We start from the raw sequence: 16,805 nt of genomic DNA on the forward strand, positions 1-16,805 counted from the left end.
TGTTTCTCTAATCCACATCACCTGCATAAGAAATCATCCCAGGAGCTTGTTAAAAATGCCTTCCCCAGCCCTACCTAGACCTATCGAATCAGAATCTCTAGGTAAAACACAGAAATTGACAACCACTGGCCTCTGGGAGGAGGAATTAGGCATTACGTAGAGGTCACCTGGGTTTCAAGTGTGTTGCTTCTATTTCATACCCAAGTCAACTAGGTGACAGAGTTCAGCCCCCTTGCTAGCTTTCACAAGAAAGCCAGTTAAATTGTGCTCTTGGTGATTTCTGCATACTTTACTGAAAAAGGAGCATATCTGTTATGAACCAACTTTTGCTCCCCTTATCCTTCTCTCTTTCTGCATTTCCTCTTCTATCTTCTAAAGTATCTGCCTCGACTATATATCTTCTCGGATGGTCTTGATTTAACAATTTTCTTTCTACAAAATATACCATCCACAGAAACCAAAACAGTACATCATGATTTTGTGAATGCGTATCTTCATAGTGAAAACCATATTTGAATACTTGCCACCATGATTTGCTTAAGGAAGAAATCCACTGGAAAAGTTTACACAGCAAAGGTGTGTGTGTGCATGTGTGTGTGCATGCATGCGCATGTGCTCATTTTAAAAAATCAGATATGACTTGTCCTTTAACTTTAGTTGGCAGAGACAGAAAAGTGCAAATTCAGTAAATAATTGACTTACACAATATGTGACAATAAATACTCTAATTTTCTGTGACATCTAAAAGTTATAATCCTTTACTCAGTAGAAGACAGCTATCAGGTGCTAAAATAAAAAAAGATACCTAACCCAATAAAGGTAAAATCTTAGTTATATTAACCAGCAAGGTACATATTACATTATTATTACTAGACCATGCCTCCAAGTGTGTCAAATTATAAAAATGTGTTCAGCATACATAAAATATACATTAGAGATTTCTCTCATCATAGGCACAATCTAATACAAAAATATATTTGACATTTATAAGTTAGAAGATCCATTGAGAGCCTCCAAAATAGGACAGGGGAAGGAATGAGTGATGACAACATAAAAAAATAAGCACACATAGATGCAAATAGTTCCACTTATATGATTATTTTCTTCATCAGCAAAGGGTTAAGAGCAGTTTACACCAAACCAAGTTACCAAGCAGATCACAATCAGTTCACAGATTGGATGAGTCACAGCACGCAGGCCAGAAAATGTACTCAGACTTCAGTCAACCTAATGGGACAGTGTACTCTCACTGTGGTTTTGCTGTTTTGGAGTCTAGAAGCTCCATCTACCCACTCTCCATGGTCTACCACCATATTAACACAGATTTACCACAGGCACCATCTGTACCAAGCCTAGGATAGACTCTCTAAAAAAAAAAAGACCTGGCTGGTCACAGTGGTTCATGCCTGTAAGCATTTTGAGAGGCCAAGGTGGGTGGATCATGAGGTCAGGAGTTCAAGATCAGCCTGGCCAAGGTGGTAAAACCCTGTCTCTACTAAAACTACAAAAATTAGCCAGGCGCGGTGGCAGGAACCTGTAATCCCAGCTACTTGGGAGGCTCAGGCAGAAGAATCGCTTAAACCCAGGCGACAGAGGTTGCAGTGAGCGCAGATCACACCACTGCACTCCAGCCTGGGCAACAGAGTGAGACTCCGTTTCAAAAAAAAAAATAAAAATAAAGATTAAAAATTTTAAAAAGACCTACACTTTTGACTAGTAAAGAAAACCTACAGGATGGTGTTGCAAAATTGTCTATCCAGTTAAGTGAGCTGAACACAAACTAATCTGAAATCCTGAACTCTGTGTGGGGAAATAAAAGTATTTTTTTTAAGCAGGCAGAAATAAATTTTTTGAAAAAGATTCAAAAGCACAGGACCTTATATAATCTTTGAATGTGGAATAATAGTTCAAACAATATTTTGAACTGAAAATTCAAGAATGAACTCTCAAACAAAAATGTCATGATTCAGAATGCTCCATGATCATGACAGAAAAGCTCGTCACCTATGCTGCATGTTAAGAAGACAGCAAAATGGCAACAGCCATATTTTAAATATTCATAATGTTCTTCCCTTCCATCTAGTTAAAACCAGATGTCCAGGCCGGGCAAGGTGGCTCAAGCCAGTAATCCCAGCACTTTGGGAGGCCGAGGTGGGCAGATCACGAGGTCAGGAGATGGAGACAATCCTGGCTAACACGGTGAAACCCCATCTCTACTAAAAATACAAAAAAACATTAGCCGGGTGTGGTTGTGGGCACCTGTAGTCCCAGCTACTTGGGAGGCTGAGGCAGCAGAATGGCGTGAACTCGGGAGGCAGAGGTTGCAGTGAGCCAAGATCACTCCAGCCTGAGTGACAGAGCGAGACTCTGTCTCAAAAAAAAAAAAAAAAACAAAAAACAGATATCCAATATTTTTGGACACCAATTTTGCTCTTCAGAAAAAAAGTTCCCTTCTCATTCACTGAATATAGGAGAGCAATCTCTTCTCTCTTACTATTATCTAAAACCCACACCGAATTCACATCAGGAATAAAGTCAATGTGAATAAACATTTTGGAAACAGTCTACTGAAAAATGGTAACAGAGATGAAGAAATATGAATACAGTTTAGCTAAAATCAGTAAGAAATAACTTCTTTCAAAGAAATTATGACTATTCCCTCAAAACAAGGTCAAATCAGATTAAATGTGCCAACATTCTACTTGCTTTTCTCATGTTTTATTTTGAAAAGAAATATTAAAATATTAATATGAGATCATGTTTCAGCCAAAAGAATTTGTAAATAAATGATACCCTAAAATGATATCCTTTAGCTCAATAAAAATTTCTTTAAAAATCTAACCTTAAACATTGAGCCAAATTATGGCAGAGATTCTTAAAAGTGACTGAGGTATTTAGATTCTTCAAAACCACAGGTTTGCAGTACCGGCCATGGAGGTAAATTAAATGACAAAAATTAGCAATGAAGAATAAAAAAATAACTTGGAATTCCTTTTATAATATCTAAATAACCTGAGCTAAGGGGAAAATGATTAAATCCTGGCACTGTGTAGCCCAGCAAATGTTCCACCAGCAAATATTTTGAGGCCAAAATCTATGTTCATTCACGAATAACCTTTTCAAGTAATGTGTCAAAAGATTTCCAAAAGTTGGGAATTTGACAATCTTCACAAAGAAAGGTAAACTCCTAAAATGTAGATACTGTTTGTCTAATCTATAGACTAGGCTAATAGATTAGCAAAAGAATCACACTTTTAGTTGTAAAATTATCTTCTATTAATATTTGCTCTTACTTGGTTGGCTTTCAAAGGAAAAAGAGTGTCCATCGCTTTGAAACATTCTGTAAGACAATCTGGAGATGAGTATTTCTGGTGACATAACTTCAGCTGAAGATTTTGTTCTTTTAATAAGTAAAACACGGAATTCTGGCCTATTAACATGAATTATTTTTACAATAAAAGAACAGTCAGTTGGTGGTCAGGAGATCTGCTTTCTATTCATTGCTCTGCTGATAACAGGAATAATTAATTGGGATAAGTCAATTTGCCTTTTTGTGCCTGAGTTTCACTGTCTGCAAAGTGGGGTTAAGAATATCTGTGCTATGTTATTCACTGGAGTATTTTGAGGATAAAGTAAAACACTAGAAAGCACTTTTATTTTTTCAAAACACAAATATAAATGCTATGTCATGATATTGTTAATAATTTTACAGGTACCTCGTCATGTTACCCATTCAGATATGTGCTTAAGGTAGGTGTTCCTACAGGATCTTGGGTTGGATGTTCCGTTTGATTTTATTTTAAAAATAATAAATCACAAAACTAAAACGTTTGAGCAAGGTCACTTAACCCTCTCCCCAGGTGGTTAGTTATTAATACCATCATCATCCTCCTCAACATCATTATTACTTTTTAGCTACATGTTTAAAAGAGGAGATCTTTAATATGTCAGCTTAACTGGGAAATTGTGTCCCTGGCACAGGTGGTTTTCAGAAGAAAAGCCCATCTTCACAAGAGCTTTGTCCTCTGCTTTTATTTTAAAGTGCAGACCCTGGGTGGGGAGGGACAGAGCGGGTGTTCCGGGTCTGTCACTGAGGAACCAATTCCCTCAGAGAGGCCAAAGCAGCATGGATGCGGACATGCAATCTGTTTTCAAAGTCGTAGCCAGAGAAATCCTCCTGTAAGAGCAAAGATATTTATGCACTCTGTTAGCTAAGCTTGCACAGGGTGCTGTGGTATAAAGCATACTCAATTTTGCATTTCCCAAAGTAAAATCTCGACACTCCCAGTAAAGGTTTCCCATCCACTTGATTTTCATATTACTCAAACCTCAAACTTTGTATTCATTTTTAAAAATGTCAACTGAATGTCAATAATGTTCTCTTTGGACAATTTTCCTGATGTTATTCTTGAAAAAGTAGCCTTACGTTGTGCTCAATATAAGTTACTATTAGAAATTCTTAATTCAGGGACATAGTTATAAAATCAAAAGTTATCTTCCCACCCAAAAACTAAGAGTGTTTCTAAAACAGGATGAACAATTTCATCGGAGTTCCTTATGATCTTGTAATGTCCCTTAAAACTCACTGATTCAATTGGTTGTCATTTTTCCTTTCTGGAAATATTACCAACCAGAACATCACTGCACAAACTTTCTTGAATTCAGACTCAGGGATACACTGTATGGGATAAGAATGGCCACTGGAGAAAGGTAGATTCAGGATATTTACCTTTGCTTGAAGAAGTAGTGCTCTGCCTCTTCCTACAGTCTATAAGAAAAACACATTATCCCATAAAATCTGTGTTTATATATACGCAGGCAGAAAATGGTATAATAGGAGGCTATGTTAATTAAAACAATTCACAGTAGACATAGCAATGAGTCAACTGTTCATTCAAGTATAATGACTCCAATATTTTTTTTTTTTTTTGAGATGGAGTTTCACTCTGTTGTCCAGGCTGGAGTGTGGTATGCAGTGGCATGATCTTGGCTCACTGCAACCTCTGCCTCCCATGTTCAAGCAATTCTCCTGCCTTAGCCTCCTGAGTAGCTGGGATTACAGGCACCTGCCACTATGCCCAGCTAATTTTTGTATTTTTAGTAGAGATGGGGTTTAGCTCTGTTGGCCAGGTTGGTCTCAAACCTCAAGCGATCCACCCACCTTGGCCTCCCGAAGTGCTGGGATTACAGGTGTGAGCCGCTGCACCCAGCCCCAGTATTTTTTAATATAAAGATGTTTATTCATTTACATGAGGACATTACTTGATATATAATTACTTGATAAATAATTTTTCATAGTCTATAAAAGGCAAACTCTAAGATATAATATCTTAGGTTAAAGTCTTACTAAACAATCTTAAAATTAATGATTATCAAAAAGTTTTATCTGAATCAGTAAGTTATATATAGCTATAAACTATTTTTTTTTCTTTTGAGACAGGGTCTTGCTCTATTGCTCAGGCTGGAGTGCAGTGGCACAATCATGGTTCACTGCAACCTCAAGCTCCAGAGATCCTCTCACCTCAGCCCCCTAGGTTAACTGGGACTACAGGCACATGCTGCCATGCCTGACTATGCTTTTTGCTTTTTTTTTTTTTTTTTTTTTTTTTGCAGAGATGAAGTTTCATTTTGTTGCCCAGGTTGGTTTTGAACTTTTGGGCTCAAGTGATACCCCCACCTCAGCCTCCCAAACTGCTGGGATTACAGTCATGAGCCACTGAGCCTGGCCATATTTTATCTTTTAAAAACTGTATTTTTACTACACTTTTTCTATATTTAGATACACAAATACTTAACATTGTGTTATGGTTGCCTACAGTATTCAATACAGTAACATGCTGTACACGATTACAGCCCAGAAGCAATAGGCTATAGATACAGCCTGGTTGTGTAGTAGGTGATACCACCTAGGTTTGTGTAAGTTCTCTGTGACGTTTGCATACGGAAGGAATCGCCTAACAGTGCACTTCTCAGCATGTCATTAAGAGATGTATGACTGTAATTTGAATGCTAGGGAAGAAATTACCTCCTTAAAGATAGTAAGGTAGTATTACTAACTTCTTGGACTCATTCTAAGTAAAATCAAGGAAAACAAAATGAAGAACACTGTGTCCAGTTTGTTTTAAATGAAGGGTGCTTTGTGTTTGCTCACTGCCACGTTTTTGTTGAACATCATTAAAAATATATATCATATTATATATATAAGACCTTACCTCTGGTTTGTCTAATAGAAGACAGCCAAGTTCATAACAGGCATATGGCTGAACATATAAGTTATTCTGACGACACAATTCATCTTTAACAGCTCGCTGGAAGTACTGAAAGGAATGCAAATGTTATTGGATGAATTCATTCTCCTACTTAGCATAAGGCTTATTATAATCTTCAAGAGGGGGCGGGAAGGGGGACTCATACTCTGTTTTCTAGATCAGATTTTCTCTTCTTTCCTCATCTTCATTCTTTCCTATCTACATCTTAGAAGTCCTTTACATGCTGCCTGATGTGCATTCCTCAGAATATATTGGACTGCCTAATTTGTGCTACTGTTTTTCCAGGGGACGTATTAGCTTCTATTGATTTTATCACTGAGAACATCTTTTACCTGCATCTAAGAGTCTAAACATCCCATTTTAATATTTAAAACAGAAAACACACAAGGTAACTACGATCTCTTGACATGCATCTTGACTGTATCTTGCTAGCACATAAGAATTTGATCTAAAATAAGCTATTTAGGGCTGTAATTATCATAAGCCCATACTGAAAGATTAAACTTACAAGGACATTATCATCCAGGATTTAAAAGCCAAAAGTCTCCTATTACTGTACAGTAATTCTTTTTTTTTTTTTGAGATGAAGTCTCGCTCTGTCGCCCAGGCTGGAGTACAGTGGTACAATCTCAGCTCGCTGCAACCTCTGCCTCCTGGGTTCAAGCAATTCTCGTGCCTCAGCCTCCTGAGTAGCTGGGATTACAGGTGCACGCCACCACACCCGGCTAATTTTTGTATTTTCAGTAGAGACGGGGTTCCACCATGTTGGCCAGGCTGGTCTCAAACTCCTGACCTCAAGTGATCCACCCACCTTGGCCTCCCAAAGTGCTGGGATTACAGGTGTGAGCCACCACGCCCGGCCACCGTACACTGATTCTTTCAAAGAGTAGTCAAAGTAACACTGATATATACTTCTCCAAAACAAGCAATCAAACAAAAAAAACAACTCTCTCGCTCGACCCCCAGGGCTGCATCAATAATCCGCAGTTATAAAGAGAGAAAACTGAATGCACACTGACATGTCTGATCATTTTTGTTCTTATCTAACTATGAGGCTTCACTCCGCTCCTTCAAAACTGTCTGCCTCCTCATGTCCTCCTCTCTCCAGTGGAGGCTGTCATCTTTGATAAATACTAGTGCCAGAAACGGAGGCCATATATAAAGAAGCATTCTAAGAATCTCAAGTTAATTAAAAACTAGTATTAACCATCATCAACTTCCAGCATCTGAGAAGATGGCATTAATCAAATCAATTGGATAAAGTTTATAGTGGGAGGTTCGGTTTTGTTCAGTGCTTTTTCATTTTTCTTATTCACAAGCACCTATGTAGGTGTTCGTGACTTATTTTCTTCAGCCCTGACAACATTAACAGTTTACCTGAACAGCATCTTCTGAGTTTCCTAGACATTTGTGTATGGCACCAAGAAGCAAATACTTTAATCCAACAACAGATGAGTCATCCACTTCATGGCAAGCTTAAAAAGAAGGGGAGTGAACACAGCAGTAAGGAAATGCATTCACTTAATTCCTTCAATATCATGAAGAGTGAGGTAAATGTTTCAGTTCATGTTTCTGCCTCCTGATATGAACCTAAAACTGCTCTAAATAAAAGAAGTTATGTTAATTTCTTAAAAATGACTTCACATTAAATTGCCATGCCATAGGCACCTTTCCATGTTTGTATGAGGTACTCTACTAGTCAGTGGGAGAGGATGAGAACTGACCCCTCCACTTCAACAGCAAGCTGTGGGGGATGGACACATAGGTTAGAGAATGTTATGGGAGTTTTCCAAGAAAATGAGAAAGATGCAGAATGGAAACATGATGGGGCTGATGAGGAAGAAAGGAAGTAACACCATTATTTCCAAAGACTAATAAAGATACTGAGATTCAATAAGATATATATCTTACTATTTTATATATACATATTTATATTTTATATAATATTATATATAGATAGAGAGAGAGAGAACTGAAGTTACAGAACAAGTAATTTGAAGGCGAGAGGAAGAGGTAAATGTGAAGAATAGAAGCTGATCTTGTAGAAGCAGGAGTTGCCCCAGAAAGCCAGGCCGGGAATACGCTCATACGAAAAAGAACTCAGAGACTCTTAAGGCGGCAACATCAAGGAAACCTTAATGCAGTTCATTCACTTGTTCATTCATTCATTCATTACACTAATTCATTCATTCAATATTTATTGAGCACCTGTTTGCCAGGCAATTCTAGGTGCTTAGAATACAACAACAAAACAAACAAAAAATTCCTTCTCAGAGAGAAGAGCAAGTGCAAAGGCACAGGGGCCAGGTGTGTCCGAGAGCAGGGAGGAGGACCGTGCTGAGCAAGGGAGAAGAGCAGGGAGGGACAATGGCCTCGGGGCTTACAGACTGGGAGCACTGCCTGCTGCTGAATGGAATTGGGCTTTTATTCTGAATGAGATGAGAGACCACAGAGGATTCTGGGAAGAGTGACACAACATGATTAGGTTTTAACAGGATCACTCTGCCTGCAGTGCCTAGAAAACAAACATGTTTACAGTGTAGCTGGGCATGGTGGCTCATGCTCGGAATCCCCACAGTTTGGAAGACCAAAGCGGGAGGATCACTTGAGCCCAGAAGTTGAAGACCAACCTAGGCAACATGGCAAGACCCTATCTCTACAATTTTTTTTTAATAGCTGGGTGTAGTGGCATGCCCCTGTAGTCCCAGCTACTCAGGAGGCTGAGGTTGGAGGATTGCTTAAGCCAGGGAGGCAGAGGTTGCAGTGAGCCATGATTGTGCACTACACCCCAGCCTGGGCGACAGAGCATGACCCTGTCTCAAAAACACAAAACACGAACAGCAAAAAACAACACAAAGGAAGAATGCAGTGGAGAAGGGCAGGTGGGTGGGGAAAGGTTATGGATGAAACAACAAGACAAGGATATAGGATTCTCACTAGTTCTGCCGGTACAGGGAGCTATGGATGGGGACTCTGATAAGCTAAATGCACAAAACTGAGAGGGCATGATGCGAGTTTAATAAATGCCTATGATCTACATTGCCAATATTGCTTTTTTCTGCAACATAACTTTCTCTACAAAGATCTTCATTGTACTGTATGTGGTTGGATCAGTTTGTACCATCACTGCTTACCATTGAGGAATGATATAATCTAATTAATAGACCTGAGAACTGGGTTAAATTTAGCAAAGATATTAGAGAATGATCTCATGCTCACTTCAGATACTGTCTGTCTTCCCTTCCAGGCACACATCTTTGTTGTTAGTTTTTTCATTTTGATACCTGGAAAGGGGTTCAGAGAATATTTTGTCAAATCTCACTTAACTGGTAATTGTTTTTGTGAATGTTAATTACTGCCTACCTGATATTTGCATTTGTATTTTATCTCTAAATATGTGATCCTGTACTTGTGTATTAAAAAAATACTTAATATTCTTCATTGTTCCTTTGAGTTAGACATTTATAGATGTTCTATACTTGCTTCAATAGGAAGGGAGGGGTTTTGAATTATGCAACTCCTTTAAAAATAAATACAGCAGCCAGGTGCAGTAGCACACGCCTGTAATCCCAGCTACTCAGGAGACTGAGGTGGAAGGACCACTTGAGCCCAGGAGTTTGAGGCTGCAATGAGTTATGAACACACCATTGCACCCAGCCTGGGTGACAGAATGAGACCTGTCTCTAAAAATTAAAAAAAAAAAATTAAAAAGAACATAGCAGAATTTAACACATCCAAGAATATTGTTTCCTTGCCAGTTCCTCCTTGGGAGGGTTACACATCTACTCGAATTACAGGGCCACCGTACAAAACTTCTTACGGAGTTTCATTCCTTTGATCTCTGGAAAAGCAACATTGGCAATTGGCAATGTTTTGTTTTCACATTTGAGGAAGGACCTTTTCGTTTTTGTTTTTGTTTTGTTTTGTTTTTTAAAGAAATAGGCAAAAGGGATTTGCAGGAAATCTGATGATAAAAATATGTGGCACAATGGATCGTGCTATATTTGGTCAAAAACAAGAGTAAGTGGAGAAAAATCTGAAAAATTTTCTACAGTGGCTTACAAACTATTTCTGGAATATGATGTCTACATTGTCAATACTAAGTTTCTTGGGAAAACACAGCACATATATGAAGAAGAACGTATTTCTTTTTTTTCCTTTTTTCTTTTGTAGGCAGGATCTCACTCTTGTCATTTAGGCTGCAGTGGTGGAGCATGAGCAAAGCTCACTGCAGCCTCGATATCCTGGGCTCAAGTGATCTTCCCACCTCAGTCTCCCAAGTAGCTGGGACTATAAGTGCACACCACCACGCCCAGATAATTTTTGTATTTTTAGTAGAGACAGGGTTTCACCATGTTGCTCAGGCTGGTCTCAAACTCTTGGCTCAAGCCATCTGCCTGCCTCGGCCTTCCAAAGTGCTGGGATTACAGGTGTGAACCACCCCACCAGGCCACACTTTAGTATCTTTTTATTTATGTGAATCACACCTAAAGGAAACAAAGTACTCTCAAGGTGGGAAAAAATGTATGCTTCCAGCAACTCCCACAGCTACAGAATTAATAACATTTATAACAAAAGCATCACATGTTTAAGGCAAGCATATCTGTCCACAGCAGTGCTGCCTCCTCCTCCCATCACCCAAGTGACAGGATTTTCTTCATCACAACACCCTCTATCTAAGAAGGAGAGATGTGTACTCTCCCTGACTCCAATGAGATAAACATGAAATAAACGGGAAACTGAAGAATACAGCACTGACAGAAGAAGCCAGTGTGTCCAGTAGACAGTTTTGGGTTTTTTTAAATTTTTTACCTTGACTCATCCTCTGCAGGTTGGGGAAGGAACAGTTTGGAAGAGCTTTCCACAAGTACAACACTTCGATGGATGCCAACACACAGAGTGCTTTGGTTGGGGTTTGCTTCCGAAATCGCTCTGCCTGCAAGGAGTTAGAATAAACAGGCTACATTTTTCAAAAACAAATTCAAGTAAAAAACATACCTCGGACACTTTAAAAGCACACAGTTCATCATCAATGTGAATGACCCTCTCCTTCAAAGCTAAGAATAACAATTCTTCTCTCTATAAAAAATGTTGCTTTCAATTTTTGACAGACTGGAAATTATGCCTTTCATTCATTATTCAACTGAACCTACTATCAAAATGCAGGGTAGGGCGAGGCATGGTGGCTCACGCCTGTAATCCCAGCACTTTGGGAGGCCAAGGCAGGCAGATCACCTGAGGTCAGGAGTTTGAGACCAGCCTGACCAGCATGGAGAAACCCCGTCTCTACTAAAAATACAAAATTAGCCGGGTGTGGTGGCACATGCCTGTAATCCCAGCTACTCAGGAGGCTGAGGCAGAAGAACTGCTTGAACCCGGGAGGTGGAGGTTGCAGTGAGCCAAGATTGCGCCATTGCACTCCAGCCTGGGCAACAAGAGCAAAACTCCGTCTCAAAAACAAAAACAAAAAAGATGCAGTGTATATTCTGAAAACTTGGGGATGAAACTAGATTTACGTGCATTTAGATCGACGGAATTTATAAAGCTTGGTGACAGCTAATAATTCAACGGGCTTACACACACCAAAGGAACTAAGACTAGATGCCTTTTAGTCACAGTTCTCTTGATTTTAAAATTTTCTACTGAGTGCCAGTGCTCTCTGCTGTACATTATAATCCAATTTATACTCAAAAGCTTCATTAAATGTTCATTCAATAAAAACACATAAAACTAAAATAACCGATAATTCAGGATATAAGACACTATGTAACTCAAGGTAATACGGCAACACTGTATTCACAGAAGTACAGAATACATTAGGAATACTGTCTCTACAGTCTTGGACCTTTCTGCTGGCAACTGTGACACTATGACACTACCTTTTTATTACATCAAAATGTGATGTGTTCTCTATTCTCAACCCCAGACAGCCTGCATTTCTCACTAGGCCCTGCCAATTTGTATTCTTCCAAAACCACCCAATTCTTTAGACTGATCCCTTCTCTCTAGAGGCGTGTTTGTTAGCTCTGCAGAATGTATAATGTCTCCATTAAAATAAAAAAAGTCTTCATTAAAATTAAAAAAAAAGTATACTCCAGTTACCCTTCAGATCATATACATCTTTCACCTTTTGCTAAAGATTTCCATGAAGGGGAACCATTCTGAGCCTTAACCCAATTTTTTGAGGCCCTGTATCTGCAGGGCTAATCAATTTTTTAAAAATCTGCTTTCATTATTTGCAGCAAGGCAAGAATCTTCTATTCAGAGCAGATGTACAATCATGGAGAGAATCCTCTGCATGGCGGTGAACTGCACTTTATGTGGCAAGTAAACAGGCAGCCTTGAATATAATTTCCTAAAGCTGGCCAAGGCAGTGTTGGTTACAAATGCCCATCATAAGTAATACACCAGATCAATAGGCTCCAACATACCTTTTTCACCGAGAACTGTTCAATCTGATTGTTTTTCCTTTTGAAGAGTTTCTGAACTTCTTTAAAGACAATCTGTGCCCCATCCACATCACCAGTGGCTCCCTGACAAACTGTAAGAAACCATAATTATATTTATTAAGTACAAGTCAGGGAAAATGCCATAAGGGATACCTGAAGTGATAATACTTGGAAAAAAAAAAAAAAAGCAGGAGCAAATATGTTTAAAGACTATTCCACAATGGGCTGGACATGGTGGCTCATGCCAGTAATCCCAGCACTTTGGAAGGCTGAGGCGAGTGGATCACCTGAGGTCAGGATTTCGAGACCAGCCTGGCCAACATGGCGAAACCCCATCTCTGCTAAAAACACAAAAATTAGCCAGGCATGGTGGCACATGCCTGTAATTCCAGCTACTTGGGAGGCTGAGGCAGGAGAATTGCTTGAACTTAGGAGGCAGAGGTTGCAATGAGCCGAGATCGCACCACTGCACTCCAGCCTGGGCGACAGAATGAGACTCTGTCTCAGAAAAAAAAAAAAAAAGACCATTCCACAAAGGACTGCACCATCCTGCAGTCCTTCAACTATTTTCCAGGTTCCTGTGTTCCCAGAGCTTTTAGGGGACCTGGGGAAAGCCATGGTCCTTGTCCTCTTGTTGGGGAGACAGTTTTTCACATAACAAAATCTTTAGCTACTGTCACAGTGTACAACCTAGTTAGGGCTCACATACTCAGAAAGTGGAATAAATAGGAACCTAGGAAAGAACAATGAAGAGCCCAGAGGATCATGAAAGCTTCGTGGTGGAAGGAGGATTTCTCTGTCCTAGGAAGTCATCCATCTGTCCTGTCCAAGTTCCTTGGCTGCCTACTACCTATAAGCCACCAGCAAGAATGTGAAAAAGAAACACATGTGCTTGAACCCTAAAGAAACTGAAATTACAATTGAAAAGATCACACATGCTCACACATGCACATAGGGTCCCACAAGCTGCAATGTATGTAGTGATAGGGAGTAGTCAGGGTAGGAGAACCAAAGTGGTTTTTAGAAGGCTCAGAAAGAGAAGGGATCATTTCTCTCCGGAGTGACCAGACGCTGTAAGGAGCTAGGAGAGGTCGAGCAGAGTCTTGAGGAATGAGTGAGATTTTGATCGTGTGCACACCTTCTTCTCACCTCAGGCCCCAAAGATTTCATGATCCTCCCTTTGCTGTGTCTTCTCTGTCCCTTATGCAAACTTTGCACCGGCTGCAGCCTCACTACCTGCTTGACATTTTAACACAGCTCTGTCCTTTCCTCTCAACTCTGATGGTGCCGAATCAATTTCTATTCATTTTTGTTAGATCACATGTGGTTTTTCACTCCCCAGTTGGAATGCACTAAAGTTGATTTGCTAGTTCCCTTTTTTTTTTCTTTTTTGAGATGAAGTCTTGCTCTGTCACCAGGCAGGAGTGCAGTGGTGTGATCTCGGCTCACTGCAACCTCCACCTCCCGGGTTCAAGCAATTCTCCTGCCTCAGCCTCCTGAGTAGCTGGGACTACAGGCACGTACCACCATGCCCAGCTAATTTTTGTATTTTTAATAGAGATGGGGTTTCACCATATTGGCCTCTTGACTTCGTGATATGCCTGCCTCGGCCTCCCAAAGTGCTGGGATTACAGGCGTGAGCCACTGTGCCTGGCTAGTTCCCCCTTCTTTACTTGAGCACCCCTAAAAGTAGGTTGGTCCCATACTCGCATTTGGGCATGGTCAAGCAGTCACCTATCCCAGACGTGCACGTACCAGGATAGGCTACCATCGGCAGAGCCCAGGGGTCCAAGAATTGAGGCTCGGAGAGAGCTGAGGACGCAAAGACAATGGGAAAGACGGCAGGTTCTTCCTACTGGGATTAAGAGTGATGAGGCTGAATATTCAAAGGAAGGGACAACTCCTTTCCCGTCACTCGGGCATCTCTGGTCCAAAATGACCTTATCAATTGCAGCTGTAACATTTCCAAACCAGAATGAAGCTCAGTGGCTGTACTGTGCAACCAACCCCATTATTTTTAGATCAGAGGATGCAAAGATCTGGAAAAGCTGAGCATTGCCTAAGGTCACACAGTAAATCAATGAAAAAGAATATATTTCTGCTGTCCCTAGCTTGAGGTGTTCCTCAGATCATTGAGAACATTCTTATAGAGTCGCATAATTAAAGCCAGTCATAAACAGCAACAGTATCTGAACCACCCCAAAGGTTTATAACATCCATACCTCAGACTCTGAAGAACAAACACCACCTATTTCTCTTGCAGTAAAATTATACATAGATTTTTTTTTTTTTTTTTTTTTTTAGACAGAGTTTTGCTCTAGTTGCCCAGGCCGGAGTGCAATGGCACGATCTTGGCTCACTGCAACTTCTGCCTCCTGGGTTCAAGCAATTCTTCTGCCTCAGTCTCCTGAGTAGCTGGGATTACAGGCATGCACCACCACACCCGGCTAATTTTTTATTTTTAGTAGAGATGGAGTTTCTTCATGTTGGTTGTTGGTCGGGCTGGTCTCAAACTCCCAACCTCAGGTGATCCGTGCGCCTCGGCCTCCCAAAGTGCTGGGATTACAGGGGTGAGCCACCATCCCCAGCCAGATAGTTGCTTTAAAAGATGCAGATGTTTAAAGTCACGGAACTCTGGTTTATCCTAAAATATGAGGCCTGAACAGAGCTTAGGATGACTGACTCTTCCAATAAGACTAAGTATACACAATCCCATATGTGATATTCTAATATTTTTGGTAACTTATAATTTTGATATAATTTCAAACTTACAGAAAAGTTGCAGGAATAGTAGAGGTATATGATCATGCTAATCTACTTCTAGGTATCTACCCAAAGGTACTAAAAGCAAGGACTGGAACAGATATCTGTATAACAATGTTCCAGGTAAGCACTCCACACAATAGCTAAAAGATGGAAACAACCCAAATGTCCATCAATGAATGAATGGACGAACAATGTGCCATATACATACAATGGAATATTATTCAGCCTGAAAAAAGGAAGGAGATCCTGTCACATGTTACAACATGGATGAACCTTGAGGACATTATACTAAGTGAAATAAGCCAGACACAAAAGGACAAACATATTTCACTTATGCACGAGGTAGGTGGATTACTTAAATTCATAGAGACAGGAAGTAGAAGCGTGGTAACCAGGGTCTTGGGGAAAAAGTGAATGGGGAGTTCCTGTTTAATGGGTAGAGTTTGGGATGATGAAGGAGTTCCAGAGATGGATGCTGGTGATGTTTGCAAAACAATCTGAGTGTTATCTGGAGTTACTGACACATACACCTAAAAAAGTTCAAATGGTAAATGATGCTACATATTTTATCACAATTTTTAAAAGTACAAAACTATTGACATAGTCACACAAAACATTAACATGCTGGGGAGCTAAGCCCTGGTGGCAGTGTTTGGGGCCCCTGAATGCCCATCCCCTCTAGCTCACGGCCAGCCCAAATGGCAGCTCCTGCAGGACGGTGTAATGGTGCTCCTTCCCTGCCTCATGTACTCTTTCGTTTTTGAGACAGAGTCTCACTCTGTTGCCAGGCTGGAGTGCAGTGGAGCGATCTCAGCTCACTGCAACCTCTGCCTCCCAGGTTCAAGTGATTCACCTGCCTCAGCCTCCCAAGCAGCTGGGACTACAGGTGTGCGCCACCACGCCTGGCTTATTTTTGTATTTTTAGTAGAGACGGGGTTTCACCATGTTGACCAGGATGGTCTTGATCTCTTGACCTCATGATCAGCCTGCCTTGGCCTTGCCTCATGTACTCTTTGTAGTGGAGCTATTCACCCACATCTTATCCTCTCTACAAAATCCCAATGCACAAACAGATATCAGAATCTTTCATGCTTATCATCTCCTATGATTGGTATGGTTCTGGGATTGCCAAATATTGGGGGGGTGGGAATTAATGTTCCTCTATACAGCCACACCGTACATTTATGTATTTGAAACTCAACAGAGATGAAAAAATAAATAGCTGTCCACCATCGACTGTGTGGCCCAATTACACCTAATGGCCACTGAGTTGTGTGCAGGCCTCTCTTTTCTGGGCCATTCAATCTGGGTTCATCCACTC

The 16,805-nt window shown here is 40.4% G+C and overlaps 1 protein-coding gene and 1 non-coding gene across 4 annotated transcripts in view; one reads left to right on the forward strand and one right to left on the reverse strand.

Annotated features, from left to right (window-relative positions):
• Window positions 1–1,069: 1,069 nt before the first annotated feature.
• Window positions 1,070–16,805, reverse strand: part of TTC39C (tetratricopeptide repeat domain 39C) — a 121,315-nt gene continuing 105,579 nt past the window's right edge. The window contains exons 9-14 of one of the 3 annotated variants that reach the window (XM_012506333.2): window positions 12,701–12,810; window positions 11,082–11,205; window positions 7,647–7,744; window positions 6,213–6,317; window positions 4,730–4,768; window positions 1,070–4,177 (exon numbers count right to left, since the gene is read on the reverse strand). In XM_012506333.2, coding sequence (XP_012361787.2) covers window positions 4,088–4,177; window positions 4,730–4,768; window positions 6,213–6,317; window positions 7,647–7,744; window positions 11,082–11,205; window positions 12,701–12,810 — 566 coding nt within the window. In that variant the 3' untranslated portion in view covers window positions 1,070–4,087. The remainder of the gene's footprint in view (window positions 4,178–4,729; window positions 4,769–6,212; window positions 6,318–7,646; window positions 7,745–11,081; window positions 11,206–12,700; window positions 12,811–16,805) is intronic. The other 2 variants (XM_012506334.2, XM_030810641.1) reach the window with 2 other exon arrangements.
• On the forward strand, window positions 12,359–12,474 carry LOC115834849. Its single transcript, XR_004029850.1, has one exon. It is a non-coding gene; the product is annotated as a U5 spliceosomal RNA (small nuclear RNA).

Source organism: Nomascus leucogenys, chromosome 4 (genome assembly GCF_006542625.1).
Source record: "Nomascus leucogenys isolate Asia chromosome 4, Asia_NLE_v1, whole genome shotgun sequence".
Lineage (NCBI taxonomy): Eukaryota > Metazoa > Chordata > Mammalia > Primates > Hylobatidae > Nomascus > Nomascus leucogenys.